Below are 16610 nucleotides of genomic sequence, written 5' to 3'. Positions count from 1 at the left end.
CTATCCACTGTGCTATCATTTGTCTCTAATGACACTCTTTTTTTTTTTTGGTTTTTGGGCCACACCCATTTGACGCTCAGGGGTTACTCCTGGCTATGCACTCAGAAGTCGCTCCTGGCTTGGGGGACCATATGGGATGCTGGGGGATCGAACCTCGGTCTGTCCAAGGCTAGCGCAGGCAAGGCAGGCACCTTACCTCTAGCACCACCGCCCGGCTAATGACACTCTTATATAATTCTTTTTAGACCTCTCGAGAACTGAAGGTTGCAGGAGCTATTGGACCGTGTGTATCTCTGAATGCGAAAGGCCCCTGTGTGTCAGAAAATGTAAGGAAACTTCTTCCCCCTTACTCCCTGTGGGTCAGGGTTGAATCCCCTGAGCAATGACAGCTGTATTTCACCATCTGGGTAATGTTTGTGCAGACAGACTTTTACTGTGATCACAGCAACTCTTGCAGAAACTGAGGTTCTGAGCTAAACCAACCTGGGAAGCTGCAATGCTGGAGGCCCAGGTCTTCCTGAACCCACTGTCCTTGCCTGGGTAGCTGTTCAGAGATCACAGGCTCCTGTTCAGCACAGAACTCATATCTCATGGAATCTTTGGGCAATAAGTTTTTGGGTTTGTAGCCATTTGATATGATGCCTTATTTCACTTTTGAGAGATGAGATTGTATTGTGTTAATTGGGCAGTGGTTGACGCATATATATATGCAGACATGTTGTAAGAGTAACACATTTTGTATATATGGGAACAGTGTAGTTGGCACTAGGGAGCAAGGTAGCTTTGCTAGACTTCTCTAGTTGTATCTTAGCTTCCAAGTGACAACCCATTTGGTCCAGTGAGGCCATTCGTAGTGGATCTGGGTAGGAATGGTCACAAAATCACATCCTCTCAAGGCTATCTTCAGTGAGAACAAGGCATTGTTTCAGTACATGGGTCTACACTGCTAGACAGTGACTCATATGAGATACTTTATCACCTGGGATTTGGCTCCTTTGATTCCCATATTAGAAGCTCACAGTTTCTGTGTACATTGAGCCTGTAGATGTAGAGAGGTTTTGGACAGTTAGGGAGATACGCATGATCCCAGCAACTTTGCTGTCAAATATAATCAGCCTGCCACTCTGGGGCACGGTAGCTCAAGTGTACAGCCCCTGGGAGCACTAGAGTGAGAGTACACTGGTACACATACCAGTGAGGTATATCAGACAAAACACAGCAATTGTCTCCATTCAAGGAGAGGGAAGGTATAAAAATAACAATTACTAAATTAATACAGGTGATGCAGTAATATCTGGGTAGAAAGTCCAGTAAACTTTGCATGCTGCCGACCTAGGTTCAGTTCCCAGCACTGTGGTCCTCTTAAGAACCATCAGGAGTGAACCCTGAGCACAGAGTCCAGAAGTAAGCTTTGAGCACCGCAGAGTATGGCCACAAAACAGAACAAAATAAATAAAAAGTTATCTGCTTTATGTTTACTAAACCTCATATTTGTCACTGGAAACATGAAACCATAAAGTAGCAGTTTATCCTAACATTTGAGCTTTTACTAGGAGTTTTTATATAGCTGTTATGTAAAAGAATTAGATTATAATGGATGCTTAATATCAAGCTAAGCAAGTAATTTCTTTTTTGCTCTTCACTTCATCCCCAATCCTGATCTATTTGTTTGTTTATTTGTTTTGGTATTGCTATTTTTTATGAAGGGGGAGAGTGGCATGCACTTGTTGGTGCTCAGGAGACCAAATGGGATGACAAGGATTGAACCACATACAATGCAAACATCCTACCCACTGTACTATTGCTCCAGTCCCTCATTTTAATTTTTTTATGTGTGGTTTTTGGGCCACACATGGCATTGCTCAGGGGTTATTCCTGGCTCTGCACTCAGAAATCTCTCCTGGCAGGCACTGGGGACCATATGGGATATTGGGAATCAAAGTCAGGTACATCCAGGGTCAGCCACATGCAAGGCCCTACAGATGTACTATCTCTCTGGCACTTCATTTTATTTTTTATATCAAGGATCAAACTAAATGCTTATGCTCTTCCCCTGAGCTATATCCCTGACCCAAACACTTAAAATTTTGTATTTTTGTTTATTTGGGGATCACATCCAGCAATGCTCAGGGCTCAATCCTGGTGGAGCACTGATTGGGGGAATATATGTGTTGCCTGGGATTGAACCAGGCAAGGCAAGCCCCTTACCCTCTAGACTATCTTTCTGACCCCTTAATTTATTTACTTACTTTTGTTTTTTTTTTTTAGTTTTAGGTTTTGGGCTACACCCAGTGGTGCTCATTTCTTACTTATGGTTCTGCACTCAGGGTTCACTTGTGTTGGCTCAGCAGATGTGGGGGTGAAGGGGAACTATATGAAATGCTGGGGTTCAAACCAAATTTGCTGCATGCAAGGCACATGTACTGTATTGTCACTCTGGCCCAGTTTTAAAAGTACTGTAAATTAAGTGTTAAACTAGATTCTAGACTCTAATTATACTCTTTTTCAGTAAAATTTGAATTGCCACCTGGGATTAGGTGTTCTGTAGAGATATTCTACATGGCCTACCTGCTCAGTATTTGACATCAGCACTTAATCGTAAGAGTAGCTTTTTGGTTTTGCATTTTAATTTTTTCCTTTCTATCCTAGGAGCTTGGTATTGGTGGCACGAGTCAGTGGAAAATCTGTGGTTTGGATCCCACAACTACGCTTGGCATCTATTTTGAAGTGGTCAACCAGGCACGTGAATTTCTTTGTGCTTTTATATTGTATTTTCTGATTCATGACAGACTGGTGGTCACTGTCTTTATTAGTGGTGCTAATATGGGCTTGGGTTTGGCCTGATCCCAGTCTGGCATGGTCCTGTTTATTCATTCAAGATTTGGGTCAGTCAGAATCTACCATGTCATCACATTATTAGTAAACTGATAAGATCTTGAGGAGAAGAGTTTTATCTATTGTCATACATGTTAGTCAGTTATTTTAGTGTAGTCTTTTTTCCAGTGATTTATTAGAAATATGAGACATACAAAATAATTAAGAAATGCACAGTGGGGAGCCGGAGAAATAGCATAGGGGTGTTTGCCTTGCAAGCAGCCGATCCAGGACCTAAGGTGGTTGGTTTGAATCCTGGCGTCCCATATGGTCCCCTGTGCCTGCCAGGAGCTATTTCTGAGCAGATAGCCAGGAGGAATCCCTGAGCACTGCCAGGTATGGCCCAAAACCAAAAAAAAGAAAAAAAAAAGAAAAAAAGAAATGCACAGTCATCTACTTACCACTTAGATTCTGTAAGTAACATTTGACTTTGTTTATTCTGTCACATAAAATCCATTATTTAGGTCAGTTGATTTTTGGTGCATTTCAAAAGCAAATTATGGTTATCAGGTGTTTTGTCCCCAAGCATTTCAGCATATATATATATATATATATATATATATATATATATATACCTTGAATTTTATATGTGTTTGAATCTAATTCTCTATTAAAACATTTTTTAGTTAAATTTTCTGCATAAAATACTCATATCTATACTCATATCTGGGGCTGGAGTGGTGGCGCAGGAGTAGGGTGTTTGCCTTGCATGCGCTGACCTAGGACAGACCTTGGTTCAATCCCCTGGCATCCCATATGGTCCACCAAGCCAGGAGTGATTTCTGAGTGCAGAAACAAGAGTAACCCCTTAGTGTCACCAGGTGTGGCCCAATAACAAAACAAAAACAAAAACCAACCAAACTCATATCTGACACTAACAATTACAGCAATAACTTAATTGTCACCATTGGCAGTAATTTTTTAGAGAAATGTAAGATCGAGATATTTCTGTATCTGTGACAAGTGTGTGGCCTTTCATCTTGCAGCACAATGCTCCAGTCCCCCAGGGAGGCAGAGGTGCCGTCCAGTTTGTCACACAGTATCAACACTCCAGCACCCAAAGGCGCATTCGTGTGACCACTATTGCCCGGAAGTGAGCAGCCAATTTCCTTTTCTGTTAAGTCATTGATGTTTTGGGTTTGTGTTTTGGGCCATACCTGGTGGTGTTTAGGGCTGGCTCTGTGCTCAGGGACCACTCCTGGTGTGGTTGGAAGAGACCATAATTGGTACCAGGGATCAAACTGGATCTGCTGTGTGCAACACAAGTACCTTACCCAGTGTGCTATTTTCTCTGGCTCCACTGACTGATATTTTTCTTTCTCTTGTTTTTCCTTCATTCCCTCTCTTTCTTTCCTCCAGGCTCTCATGGTACTCTCAAGTGCTTTGCTTCTGAGCCACATGCCCCATTTTGCATGATGTTTTTCTGTGAAAACATAGCTTAACATCTCTGAATTGATCTTGTAACTGTATTGGGAATGTTTTTCACCGTTCTTCATGGGTTCATTTTATCAGATGAGGAGGATTAAGAGGGGTAGCAGCCTTGTTTGCTAACCCAATTAGGCCAAGGAAAAATTTTTGAGGGGGCCAGAGCAATAGTACAGTGAGTAGAGCACTTTTTTTTTTTTTTTTGGTTTTTGGACCACACCCGGCGATGCTCAGGGGTTACTCCTGGCTGTCTGCTCAGAAATAAAAGAATCTTTTTTTTTTTTTTTTTTTTAGAGGACTTTCTTTGTATGTGGCCAATCTAGGTTTGGCCTCAAGCATCTCAATATGGTTCCTCAAGCCTACCAGGAGGTTCTTAATGCAGAGCCAGGAGTAACCCCTGAACACTGTCTCAATACAAACAAAAATAATAAAAGGGAGAGGGTTTCCTTATCCACTCTCTTCAGAAATCAAATTTCCTTACCATCTGGTATTTAACAATCCCATTTCTCTGTAATTAATTAGAATGACATAATATATGGCTCCTTACATTAATGTATTTATGAGCTTTCCTCGATGTGTTAAAGACATTTTTCTCAAAACATCTCTCTCTCTCTCTCTCTCTCTCTCTCTCTTTTTTTTTTAGTATTTTCCAGGGTGATTGATCCCAAATCCCATACATGTCAAGTGTTCATTTTCATTTGACCACTGAACCATACATAGCCGTGGTTCCTTGGCATAATCTTTTTTTTTTTGGGGGGGGGGTCACACCCACCAATGCTCAGGGGTTACTTGTGGCTCTATGCTCTGGAATCTCTCCTGGCAAGCTCGGGGGGACCATATGGGATGCTGGAATTCGAACCACCGTCCTTCTGCATGCAAGGCAAATGCCCTACCTTCATGCTATCTCTCCGGCCCTCCTTAGCATAATTTTAAGATTTGTCTAATGTTGAAGTGTTTGAATGAGATGTATTCTTCCTGGTCAAGAATATTTGAGGTTCTTGCCTTCCTTCTATCAACTGCTATGTTCATACTTTTAGGCCTTTGTGTACATGAGTACTTCTTCCTTTGGTTTCTTTTGTTCCTTTGGCCCACATGTGACATTGATTGGGGGCTCCTCCAGGTTTCTTGCTTCAGGATCACTCCAGGCAATGCTGGGGGTCTTTGCATTGCTATAGGCAGAGCATTTGCTCCTGCCCTGGCTTAGTTCTTTTGAATTTTTCTGTTGAGCTGATGGCCTTCAGAGATTATAGAAAGTTTAATAAATATTTATGTGATACTCTGATTCCTAATAGTATAAATTATAGCTGTGTTCCCTAGATATCTTAATGGAGAGCTTACTTTCTGGTGTTGTGAGTGTGAGTGTGGCACTAACCCTAGTGTTGTCAGTTGGGCAGATGCACAGAGTCAGCTCAGACACATTGAAGCAGCATTTGACCAGGAGGCCTCTGCGGTATTGATGGCACGGCTGGGAGTATTCCGAGCTGAGTCCGAGGAAGGGCCTGATGTGCTTAGGTGGCTGGACCGACAGCTTATTCGACTGGTAAGTTAGGGACAGTGGTGTTGGGCTTGGTCTTATCTTTGCTGTATTTTTTCTTTTTATTTAAACACTGATTGCAAAGTTGTTCATGATTGAGTTTCAGTCTTACAGTGTACACCGTTCTTTACCCATGAACATTTCCTTCCACCCATGTTCCCAGTTTCCCGCATTTTATTCTCTCTCTCTCTCTGTCTCTCTCTCTGTCTCTCTCTCTGTCTCTCTGTCTCTCTCTCTGTCTCTCTCTGTCTCTCTCTCTCTCTCTCTGTCTCTCTCTCTCTTCCTATCAATGACTGATCCTTCTGGCCCTCATCTCTATTGTTTCTGGATATTATCATGCTGTGTATTTTTTTCTTATATCACACAAATGAGTGAGATCATTCTATGTCTTTCCCTCTCCTTCTGAATCATTTCACTCAGAATAATACTCTCCATATCTGTTTAAGTATAAGCAAATTTCATGACTTCATTTTCTCTTAACAGCTACATAGTATTCCATTGTGTAGATGTACCAAAGTTTGTTTGTTTGTTTGTTTGTTTGTTTCTTTCTTTCTTTCTTTCTTTCTTTCTTTCTTTCTTTCTTTCTTTCTTTCTTTCTTTCTTTCTTTCTTTCTTTCTTTCTTTCTTTCTTTCTTTCTTTCTTTCTTTCTTCCTTCCTTCCTTCCTCCTTCCTTCCTTCCTTCCTTCCTTCCTTTCCTTCCTTCCTTCCTTCCTTCCTTCCTTCCTTCCTTCCTTCCTTCCTTCCTTCCTTCCTTCCTCATTCCTTCCTTCCTTCCTTTCCTTTCTCTTTTTTTTTTTTTTTTTTGGTTTTTTGGTCACACCAGCAGCGCTCAGGGGTTACTCCTGGATCTAGGCTCAGAAATCGCTCTTGGCAGGCTTGGGGGAACATACGGGATACTAGGATTTGAACCACCGACCTTCTGAATGCAAGGCAAACACCTTACCTCCATGCTATCTCTCCGGCCCCCGTACCAAAGTTTCTTTAGCCACTCATTGTTCTCAGCTTTTTTTTTTTTAAGGAAAAAATATTGTTATGTAAACCTATTATGGATGAAGTCCATCCTTAAGTGTGTGTCATTGGTGTTTTCTACCTAAGGCTGGAAGCTCTGGGATTAGAGGAATGGGAGGAAGGCTTGAAATCAGAATATATGTTGAAACTGTGGAATCCTATACTGAAATATGTTGACTCATTCAAGTGTGGGGACAGCAGGAAGACAGTGATGTAAAAATGAGAAAGGACAGAGATACTGCTTTTTGCTTTTAAATGTGCTTTTTAATATAAATTTGAAAAGTCCAAAGAACTTAAACCTGACAGTATCTCAGGTAAAGTTAAGCACAGGACATGGGAAATGGATTTGAATAACTCCATTTTAACTTTTTGTTGTTGTTGTTTTGGGGGTCACACCCAGCACACAAGAGTTACTCCTGGCTCTGCACTCAGAAATTGCTCCTGACAGGCTCAGGGGACCATATGGGATGCCAGGAATTAAACCTGGGTCCGTCCTGGGTCGGCTGCATGCAAGGCAAATGCTTTACCACTGTGCTGTCGTCGCTCAGGCCCCTCTTTCTAACTCTTGTTGCCAAAGCAGTGAGGATGGGGTAGACTGTAAGAATTCACCTCAGGGGCTAAAGAAATAGTATAGTGGGTGGGTTACTTTACTTACACATGGCTGATCCAGAGTACCTCAGATGGTTTCCAAACCCTAGAACTAATCCTTGAAACAAAGCCAAGAGTAAGTAGTGAGTACTGTGCTGCCCCTCATCCCCAAATACCAAACAGTAGACAAAGACCTTGGAGGAATCCTCCGAGCTGAGAAGAAAACAGAAGGATTTGTCAGAGATAATGGTGGTATAAGTGGTATTTCAGCAGCTGAACAGGAGTGAGTTTCAAGAAATTGGGAGGGTCACTTGGTTTGTGGTTATAGGGAAGTTCAAGAGCAGGAGACTGTGAAAGGGAGAGCAGGTTTGGTAGCAGAAAGTAAATTTTGGGATGTTGAGGATATAATTCTGGAGTAAGAATATTTGCTTTGCATGTGTGTGAGGCCCTCGGTTTGGTCTTCAGCACTGCAAAGGACTGAAAAAGAGAAAGCTTAAGATCTCTTTAAAAGGAAAATAGTCTGGGGCTGGAGAGATAGCATGGAGGTAAGGCGTTTGCCTTTCATGCAGGAGGTCATCGGTTCGAATCCCAGCGTCCCATATGGTCCCCCGTGCCTGCCAGGAGCAATTTCTGAGCCTGGAGCCAGGAATAACCCCTGAGCACTGCCGGGTGTGACCCAAAAAACCACAAAAAAAAAAAAAAAAAAAAAAAGGAAAATAGTCTGAATCTCTAGTGGTCAGAGGAAATGAGGAAACAAGGAGAAAAATAAAGCCAGTAAGAGAAAACATTGTTTAGAAATACTACTTTAAAAGGGAGAAGCCATAGCACAGTGGAGAGGACATTTGCCTTGCATGCAGCCAACCTGGGCTAGATCTCTGGCATCCCAAAGGGTTTCCTGAGCCTGCCAAGAGTACTGTATATACTTGAGTATAAGTTGAGTATTTCCAGCACAAAGTTTGTGCCGAAAACCCAAACTCGGCTTATACTTGGGTCATACAGGTTATTTGATTCTGTGCGCATGCACCAAATCAAATGCATGTAGTCTCTAGTCTTCTTCTGCTGTCTGCTGGAGGGGGCAGTGCTTCAGCTCAGTCCACAAGTCATGGCTGAGCTGAAGAGGTAGGCAGCTGAACTGAACTGTATGCCACTGAACTATTTAACCCACAACATTCTGTGCTTTGTATGAGACCGACAGCAGTGATGATGATATCTGAGAACTCAGTGATGATGACAATGTCTATGCTGATACCCTCACATCAGATATAGCTGAAGTTCTGTTTGGACATACAGATGATGGGGAGGAAGAATCCGGTTTTGAAAGATTTTAACCTTTGTGATTTAGCTTGATTACCTGTTAAGCTATAGTTTTCTGCACTTTATTTAAAGTTTTAAAGTTATTGTTGCTAGTTGTCTTTTTTTCTTTAGCAATAAATATTGGAAAATATTTAATCTACTGGTTCCTCAATTATTGTACTTGTTTTGGGTACATATTTTTATTTTTGGAATTTACCAGTGGCTGCTGCATTTTCTACCTTAGCTTATACTCGAGTCACTAAGTTTTCCCAGATTTTATAGTAAAATAAGGGGGGTTGGCTTATACTTGAGTGTATAGTTTTTTTTGTTTTTTCGTTTTGTTTTGTTTTGTTTTGTTTTTGAGTGCAGAGCCAGGAGTGACCTCTGAGCACTGTCGAGTATGGTCTAAAAACACAAAAAAAGAGAATTGAGTTGTAGAGGGATACTGCATTAAGGCTTGTCCATAACTGCCAATATTTCTTGGTCCTATCCAATTTTTTTTGGAAGCTCTACAGAGAAGCTTTTCTCTGTCACAGGTATCTTGCACTGCCTGGGAACTGGGATAAATGTTACGTCTCCTGCCATTCTCCAAATCTGTGTAATTAGAGTCTGCCTTTTAGCATACCCCTGCTGATTTGCTGGAGAAGTCCTGGTCTTGGACTCAGCACTGGCAAGGCTGAGACCAACCAAAGTCCCCACCCCCCTTGAAGGATCTTTTCAAGTGGCATTAATTTCTTTTTCATCTTCTTGTGGTTTTCTTTCTACAGTGTCAGAAGTTCGGGCAGTATAACAAAGAAGACCCAACTTCATTCCGATTATCAGATTCTTTTTCTCTGTATCCTCAGGTAAGAAACACTTGGAACATAATCATAGAATGACATATATCCTATGTAATAGAAATAACTCTGCTCATGGGGAGAGGAGAGACTATTTTGATATTTACATTATATATCCTGAATGTCGTTCAGTTTAAGAAAAATATATATGCCTTATAATATGCTGGGGACAGAGGTAGAAAATGAAGAGGAGAAAATAAGTACATGCATTTTTATGGAAAGGTAAAACATGACCAGTAAATCTCTACTAAATCATAGCACATGTGGAAAACTGGTTTCTGCTGCAAACCAATAAAACTAAACAATCGTGAAAAAGAATATTTATAGGCTGGAATGATAGCATAGCAGGTAAGTTAACCTTGCATGCCCACCTGGGTTCGATCCCTAATACCCCATATAGTCCTCAGCCTGCCAGGAATGATTTCTTTTTGTTTGTTTGATTTTGGTTTTTGGGCTACACCTGGCGAAGCACAGAGGTTACTCTTGGATCTGTGGTCAGAAATCACCTCTGATAGGCTCGGGGAACCATATGAAAAGCCCAGGGTGGAACCCAAGTTTATCTGGGTCTGCTGCATGAAAGGCAAACACCCTACCACTGTGCTATCTCTCTGACCCCTTTTTTGTTTTGTTTTGGTTTTGGTTTTTGGGCCATACTCGGTGGTGCTCAGTGGTTAATCCTGGCTCTGTGCTCAGAAATTGCTACTGGCAGGCTCAGGGGACCACGTGGGATGCTGGGGATTGAACCCAGAACAGTCCAGGATCGGCCGTGTGCAAGGCAAATGCCCTATCTTTGTGCTATCGCTCTGGCCCCTGCTAGGAGTAATTTCTGAGTGCAGCGCCAGGAGTAAACTCTGAGCACCGCTTGGTGTGGCCTAGAAGCAACAACAACAAAGAGTGGTTAAAAAGGAGACCGTAGTTAATGTACAAAACAAAGTATTCATGGTTATTTTCTCAATATATAACGCCTCATTTTTTCACATCCTGTCTATACCTGAGCCATGACTTACTTTTGGTTTGTGGACTATAGCGAGTGGTGCTTAGGGTGCACTCCTGACTCGGTCTGTACTCAGGATCCCTTCTGGCTAAGCTCAGGAGATGATATGTGAAGCAGGGATTGAACCTGGGTCAGCCATGTGCAGGTTAAGCACCTTAACTTCCTATACTCTCTCCAGCCCTTTACCTTGACATTTGGGTATTAGTCACTTTGTGATTATGAGGTGCTATCTCATTGTATTTTGCTCTCCGTTTTCTCAATAATCAGAAAATGTTGAAAACCTTTTTATGTGCCTTTTGGCTCTCTTTATTTAGATCTTTGTAATACTAATCTATTTTGATTCTCTATATCTTTACCATTTTCAAAGTGTACCTCTTAGTAGTATTAAATAGATACACATGACTATGCAACAGACATCCAGAACTTTTTCTCCTTGCAAAACTGAACAACTACTGTAATTTATTTCTCACTTTTCTCATCCCTGGCCACCACATTTTACTTTCTTTTTATGTGAACCCAGATGCCTTTTTTCCTAATGTCTAGCTTTTCCTTTCTTAGATGCCTTAAGGCAATTTCTCTCTCTGGATCTCTAAGAAAGTTTCAGCTTTATTATGTCTTTCTCCCCCCCCCCCCCTTACAAATACAGTTCATGTTCCATCTCAGAAGATCTCCATTTCTTCAAGTGTTTAACAACAGTCCTGATGAGTCGTCATATTACAGACACCATTTTGCCCGACAGGACCTAACCCAGTCCCTCATAATGATCCAGCCCATTCTCTATTCCTATTCATTCCATGGACCTCCAGAGGTAAGGATTCTTCTCCTAAATGCTTTTTTCAGGATTGAAATCACCTAGTATATTTTTTCCTAGTAATTCTACTCTTTGTTTTTGTCAGAATATAACTTTGTGAGTATTAAAAAAAGAGGTAGTTATTCAGCAAATTAAAATTTTAAATACATAGGAAAAGTCACAAAATGTATAAATCTCTTATCTATGGAAAACAGGATTGTTGGTAAAAAGTAGTTTTTTCTTCCCATAATGCTTATGTACTTTGACTTTGTTAATCCCTGTATTATTCGAAAGAATAACTACAGCATATTAGAAATACTTTGCTCACAGAAATAGTAAAGGCACAGTTATTATAGAAAAGTAGCAACCTTGGCTCAGTTCAAGTGTGGCATCACGTACTGTCCCCTGAACACTGCCAGGAGTGATCCCTGAGCACCACCAGGTGTGCCTCCCCCAGAAAAAACTTTTCAATTTTATTTGGGGGCCAAACCCAGTAATGCTCTAGGGTTACTCCTGGTGCTTCAAGGGAGACCATATGGGGTGCTAAGAGTCAAACAAACCAAGGCAAGCACCATACCCACTTTACTATCTATTCAGTCCCCAAACCTCTTTATTTAAAAAAAAATTATAATATCAGGCCAGAGAGATAGCATGGAGGTAAGGCTTTTGTCTTGCATGCAGAAGAATGGTGGTTCGAATCCTGGCATCCCATATGGTCCCCTGAGCGCTGCCGGGTGTGTCCCAAAAACAAAATAAAACAAACAAAAAAATTGTAATGTCATGCTTCATGAATTTTCATGTCATACTTGAGCAAGGACCAAGCTAATCTCTATATCCCTCAAAAAAAATCTATATTATTATTATTATTATTATTATTTTGGTTTTTGGGCCACACCTGGTGAGGCTCAGAAGTTACTTCTGGCTATGCACTTAGAAATTGCTCCTGGCTTGGGGGACCATATGGGTAGCTGGGGGATCTAACTGCAGTTCATTCTAGGCCAGTGCATACAAGGCAGACGCCATATTCCCTGTGCCACAGCTCAGCCCCAACCTCTTACTTTTTAACACTAAACTGGATATCTTTGGCATTAAGTCTGATTTCCAGAACAGTAGATTAATCTCCCTTCTTGGTTGATAAAGGATTATTTGAAGCCTATTTTCCTTACATCTCTGAGATTTTAGTGGAACTGAATCAGGAAGCAGGAAGTGAGAATGTGGCATGGTATAGAGAACAATTATTACAGGCACCTTTGGAAATACCCTTGGAGCTGTTGTGTGCCCTGAGTGGAGGACTTGAGCAGTTGCCCTGTGGAGACGTTGGGGAGACTGACACCCTCTTTTCTTTCTTCAGCCAGTTCTCCTAGACAGCAGCAGTATCTTAGCTGACAGGATTTTGCTGATGGACACTTTCTTTCAAATTGTCATTTATCTTGGTGAGGTAAGATGTTGCTAATTTCTTTTTAATTTTTTCTTTTCTGTGGTGCCAGGGATTGAATCCAGGGCCTTAGCCTTAGAGCTCGTGGGTCTGGAGAGATAGCCCAGTGGGTAAAGCACTTACCTGGCATGTGATTTAGCTGGGTTTAATCCGCAGTATCTCATATAGTCTCCTGAGTACTATCAGGAGAGATTTCTGAACTCAGAGACTAGAAGAACCCTTGAGCGTCACTGGATGTGATTACAAAACAAAACAGTAAACAAGGCATGTGCTCTACCTCTGAGCTACTTTATAAACCTCTATTTAAAATAAGAATTGGGCGGGGCCGGAGAGGTGGCGCTAGAGGTAAGGTGTCTGCCTTGCAAGCACTAGGGTAGGATGGACCACGGTTCGATCCCCCGGCGTCCCATATGGGCCCCCAAAGCCAGGAGCGATTTCTGAGCGCATAGCCAGGAGTAACCCCCGAGTGTCAAATGGTTGTGGCCCAAAGACCAAAAAAAAAAAAAGTATTGGGGAGATTGAGGCTCAGTGGGCTGGAGATTGAGGCTTGGCGTTTAAAGGCCTAAAGTTTGATCTCCGCCACTTCTGGTCTCCTGAGCACGACAAGGTAGATCCCTAATCACTTCCAAGAACCCCTGAGTTCTAGCGTCCCTTCCAGGTCTGGTACTGAGCAGCACCACATCACTAGATGCAAGCACTGACCATTTGTGCAAGCACTTGGGCTAGTAAAATCCAGGTTTATTTTAATCAGTACAGGATGCTGTAGAGCTAGTGCTTGGAGACCTGAAGGAAATGAAAGGCAAGAGGAAGTGATTGCAGCGGTGTGGGAAGGACACAAACTTATAGCTCCTTGGGATAACTAATCCCTAGACATGTTTTGCCAGGTACTTTAAGGGAGGAACAGAAAACATGGTTTGATGATTGATAGGATAGGGGTAGGGACAGGGATTCCTTGCTTACAATTCTTTGCTTGCAATGTTGTATTTCCCATTGGCAACTAAATTTTCTTTTTCTTTTCTTTTCTTTTCTTTTCTTTTCTTTTCTTTTCTTTTCTTTTCTTTTCTTCTTTTCTTTTCTTTTCTTTTCTTTATTCTATTTTAGTTTTTAGTTATTGGGCTATACCCAGCAGTGTACAGGGCTCTCTCCTGTCTCTCTGCTCAGAAATTACTTCTGGTGAGGCTCAGGGGACCATATGGGATGCCAAAGATTGAATTCTAGTCAGCTGATTGCAAAGCAAGCACCTGCAGGACCTCCAATACTATCTCCAGCCCCTATGTTTTTGGTTTTTGATTTATTTGTTTTGAGTCACACCCAGCAGTCTTCAGGGTTTATTCCTGGCTCTGTGCTCAGGAATTACTTGTGGCAGTACTTGGGGGACCATACAGGAGGAATGCTAGGAACTGAACCCAGTTTGGCTGCATGCAAGGCAAAACAAACAAACGCTCTACCCCTGTACTATAGCTCTGGTCCTACATATGACTTTGTATTGGAAACAAGTGGGGATGTTGGTCACATGTCAATGCTATGCTTTTCAGTGTTTCCACAATGTTTGGTTGTGTCTGTTTTGCTATAGACCATAGCCCAGTGGCGCAAAGCTGGTTACCAGGATATGCCTGAGTATGAAAACTTCAAGCATCTTCTGCAGGCACCCCTGGATGATGCCCAGGAAATTCTGCAAGCACGCTTCCCGATGCCCCGGTACATTAACACAGAGCATGGGGGCAGTCAGGTATGTGTCAGATCCTACCTTTGATGCTCTGTGATAAAATTCACAGTGTATTTTTATAGCTATAAATCCAAACCGCATGGCTAATCGTTATGTGGTGACATGAATATCCAAACTTCTAAAATTTTGGAGGTTTTCTTCTGTTTGTTTTTTAGGTTACATCAGGCAATGTGCAGGGATTACTCCTGACTTTGAGCTCAGGAATTACTCTTGGTGGTGTTGAGGAGACCATATAGGATGCTGGGGACCAAACCCAGTTGGCTGCATACAAGGCAAACGACCTATTCACTATACTATTGGGCCATCCCCAAATTTGTGTTTTTTTTTTTTTTTTATTGGTTTTTGGGCCACACCCGGTGGTGCTCAGGGGTTACTCCTGGCTGTCTGCTCAGAAATAGCTCCTGGCAGGCACGGGGGACCATATGGGACACCGGGATTCAAAACAACCACCTTTCGTCCTGGATCGGCTGCTTGCAAGGCAAATGCCACTGTGCTATCTCTCCGGGCCCAAATTTATGTATTTTTAATGAGTGGTTAAAATATGCTAATGTTAGAGCTGTATAGAGAATACAGGGTTAAGTGCTTGCCTTGTATGTAGCCAACCCAAAGTTTGATCCCTAAACACATCATATGGTTTCCCAAACCCCACCAGAAGTGTTACCTGAGAGCAGAGCCAGGAGTAGTAGGCCCTAAGATCTGCTGAGTATGGCTCCAGACAAAACAAACATGTTGATTTTACACTAAAAGGCTGCCAAAATAAACCACATGTTTCATGTTGTAGGAATCCCAGTCAATGGAGAGTGTTAGGTTTAAACTACAAAAATGAGTTCATATGTGGTTAAAAAAGAAACTCATTTAACAGAATAAAAAGTAAGTTACTTTTTCCCTGTTCCATTAATGCCAGTTTTAATTTTTAATTTTTTTTAGGCTCGATTTCTATTATCCAAGGTGAACCCTTCTCAGACACATAATAACCTGTATGCTTGGGGACAGGTAAGAAATTTTCAGGTATTAAGGAGGAAGGCTGATTTACTTTTTTGAACACTTGATTTTAAGCCCCACAGAATTTTTGTTCCAGAGACAGAAGTATTTGATTATTTTGCTGGGACACACACAAAAAAAACACCTCACAAAAAACTCACAAAATGCCAAAACCTGTAATCTATCTGGGGGAGGGAGGATCTGGAGGATATGTCCTCCTTCACTGTGGATCTCACCTGCAGTTTGCAGAGTTTGCAGCTTGGTGACAGGTTCAGGCCTGAGGGCAGAACATAGTTCCTCTTTCTTCAGAGAGTGCAGGGCAAAAACATTCTTTATCTTGCCCTTAGTTCTGTTTCTTCTCTGATAATTATTATTTTTATTTATTTTGTTGGGGGCATTTTCTTCACTTAAAAGAATTAGCTGGTGGGGGTACTTGGAGAAGGCAGCAACACTTGTGCATGTTTGGAAGTATCTTTGCAACTCAGGGATTCTCTCCAGTTTTTCTGATGCCTGCCAACAATCCTTTATTGTTGTATTATAGGAAACGGGAGCTCCCATCTTAACTGATGATGTCAGCCTGCAGGTCTTTATGGACCATTTGAAGAAGTTGGCAGTCTCCAGTGCCAGTTAAGCAGGGGACAAGGAACAGGAACTTGAAGCCAAAACTGTCAGCTCACATTCATGACTGTTGATCAAGGCTTACTAACATTCCTTTCACTTCTTTGGTGGGTTTTGATAAATAATAAAAGGAAGTGTTGGGTGTAGCTGTTAAGATAAGTTATATGTATTCTTGATCCATAGCCCTTTTCTTTTATAAACCTGTAAGGTCATAAATGTTTTGGTAATTATAAATGTTTACATGTGCTTTTTAGATCCTAATATTAGTCTATAGGAAATACATTTTTCTATAGAAAAAAATGTTGTATTTTGTTGTCATACGTAATACTTAAAAACTTAAATTATAATGATCAGGGGATGGAGAGAAAGTATAGTGGTAGGGCACTAGCTTTACCCTCAGTTGACCTGGGTTCAATCCCTGGTGCCCCATATGGTCCTTCAAGCCTTCCCAGGAGTAATCCCTGGGTGCAGAGTGAGTAAACCCTGAACAATGCTGAGGGTGGCCCC

The 16610-nt window shown here is 41.7% G+C and overlaps 2 protein-coding genes across 3 annotated transcripts in view; one reads left to right on the top strand and one right to left on the bottom strand.

Moving 5' to 3' along the window:
* The window catches only part of SEC23B (SEC23 homolog B, COPII coat complex component), a 36176-nt gene extending 19910 nt beyond the window's left edge, over positions 1–16266 (top strand). Inside the window, exons 11-20 of the mRNA XM_049774378.1 lie at positions 246–326; positions 2650–2739; positions 3861–3967; positions 5686–5839; positions 9491–9568; positions 11200–11361; positions 12695–12781; positions 14352–14507; positions 15432–15497; positions 16027–16266. Of these exons, the coding sequence (XP_049630335.1) occupies positions 246–326; positions 2650–2739; positions 3861–3967; positions 5686–5839; positions 9491–9568; positions 11200–11361; positions 12695–12781; positions 14352–14507; positions 15432–15497; positions 16027–16116 (1071 nt within the window). The 3' untranslated portion in view covers positions 16117–16266. The remainder of the gene's footprint in view (positions 1–245; positions 327–2649; positions 2740–3860; positions 3968–5685; positions 5840–9490; positions 9569–11199; positions 11362–12694; positions 12782–14351; positions 14508–15431; positions 15498–16026) is intronic.
* The window catches only part of SNX5 (sorting nexin 5), a 1173556-nt gene that overhangs the window by 468409 nt on the left and 688537 nt on the right, over positions 1–16610 (bottom strand). The window lies entirely within an intron of this gene.

This window comes from Suncus etruscus, chromosome 6, assembly GCF_024139225.1.
Source record: "Suncus etruscus isolate mSunEtr1 chromosome 6, mSunEtr1.pri.cur, whole genome shotgun sequence".
In the NCBI taxonomy this organism is placed as follows: Eukaryota; Metazoa; Chordata; class Mammalia; order Eulipotyphla; family Soricidae; genus Suncus; species Suncus etruscus.
This window is presented reverse-complemented; position numbering and strand designations above follow the sequence as displayed.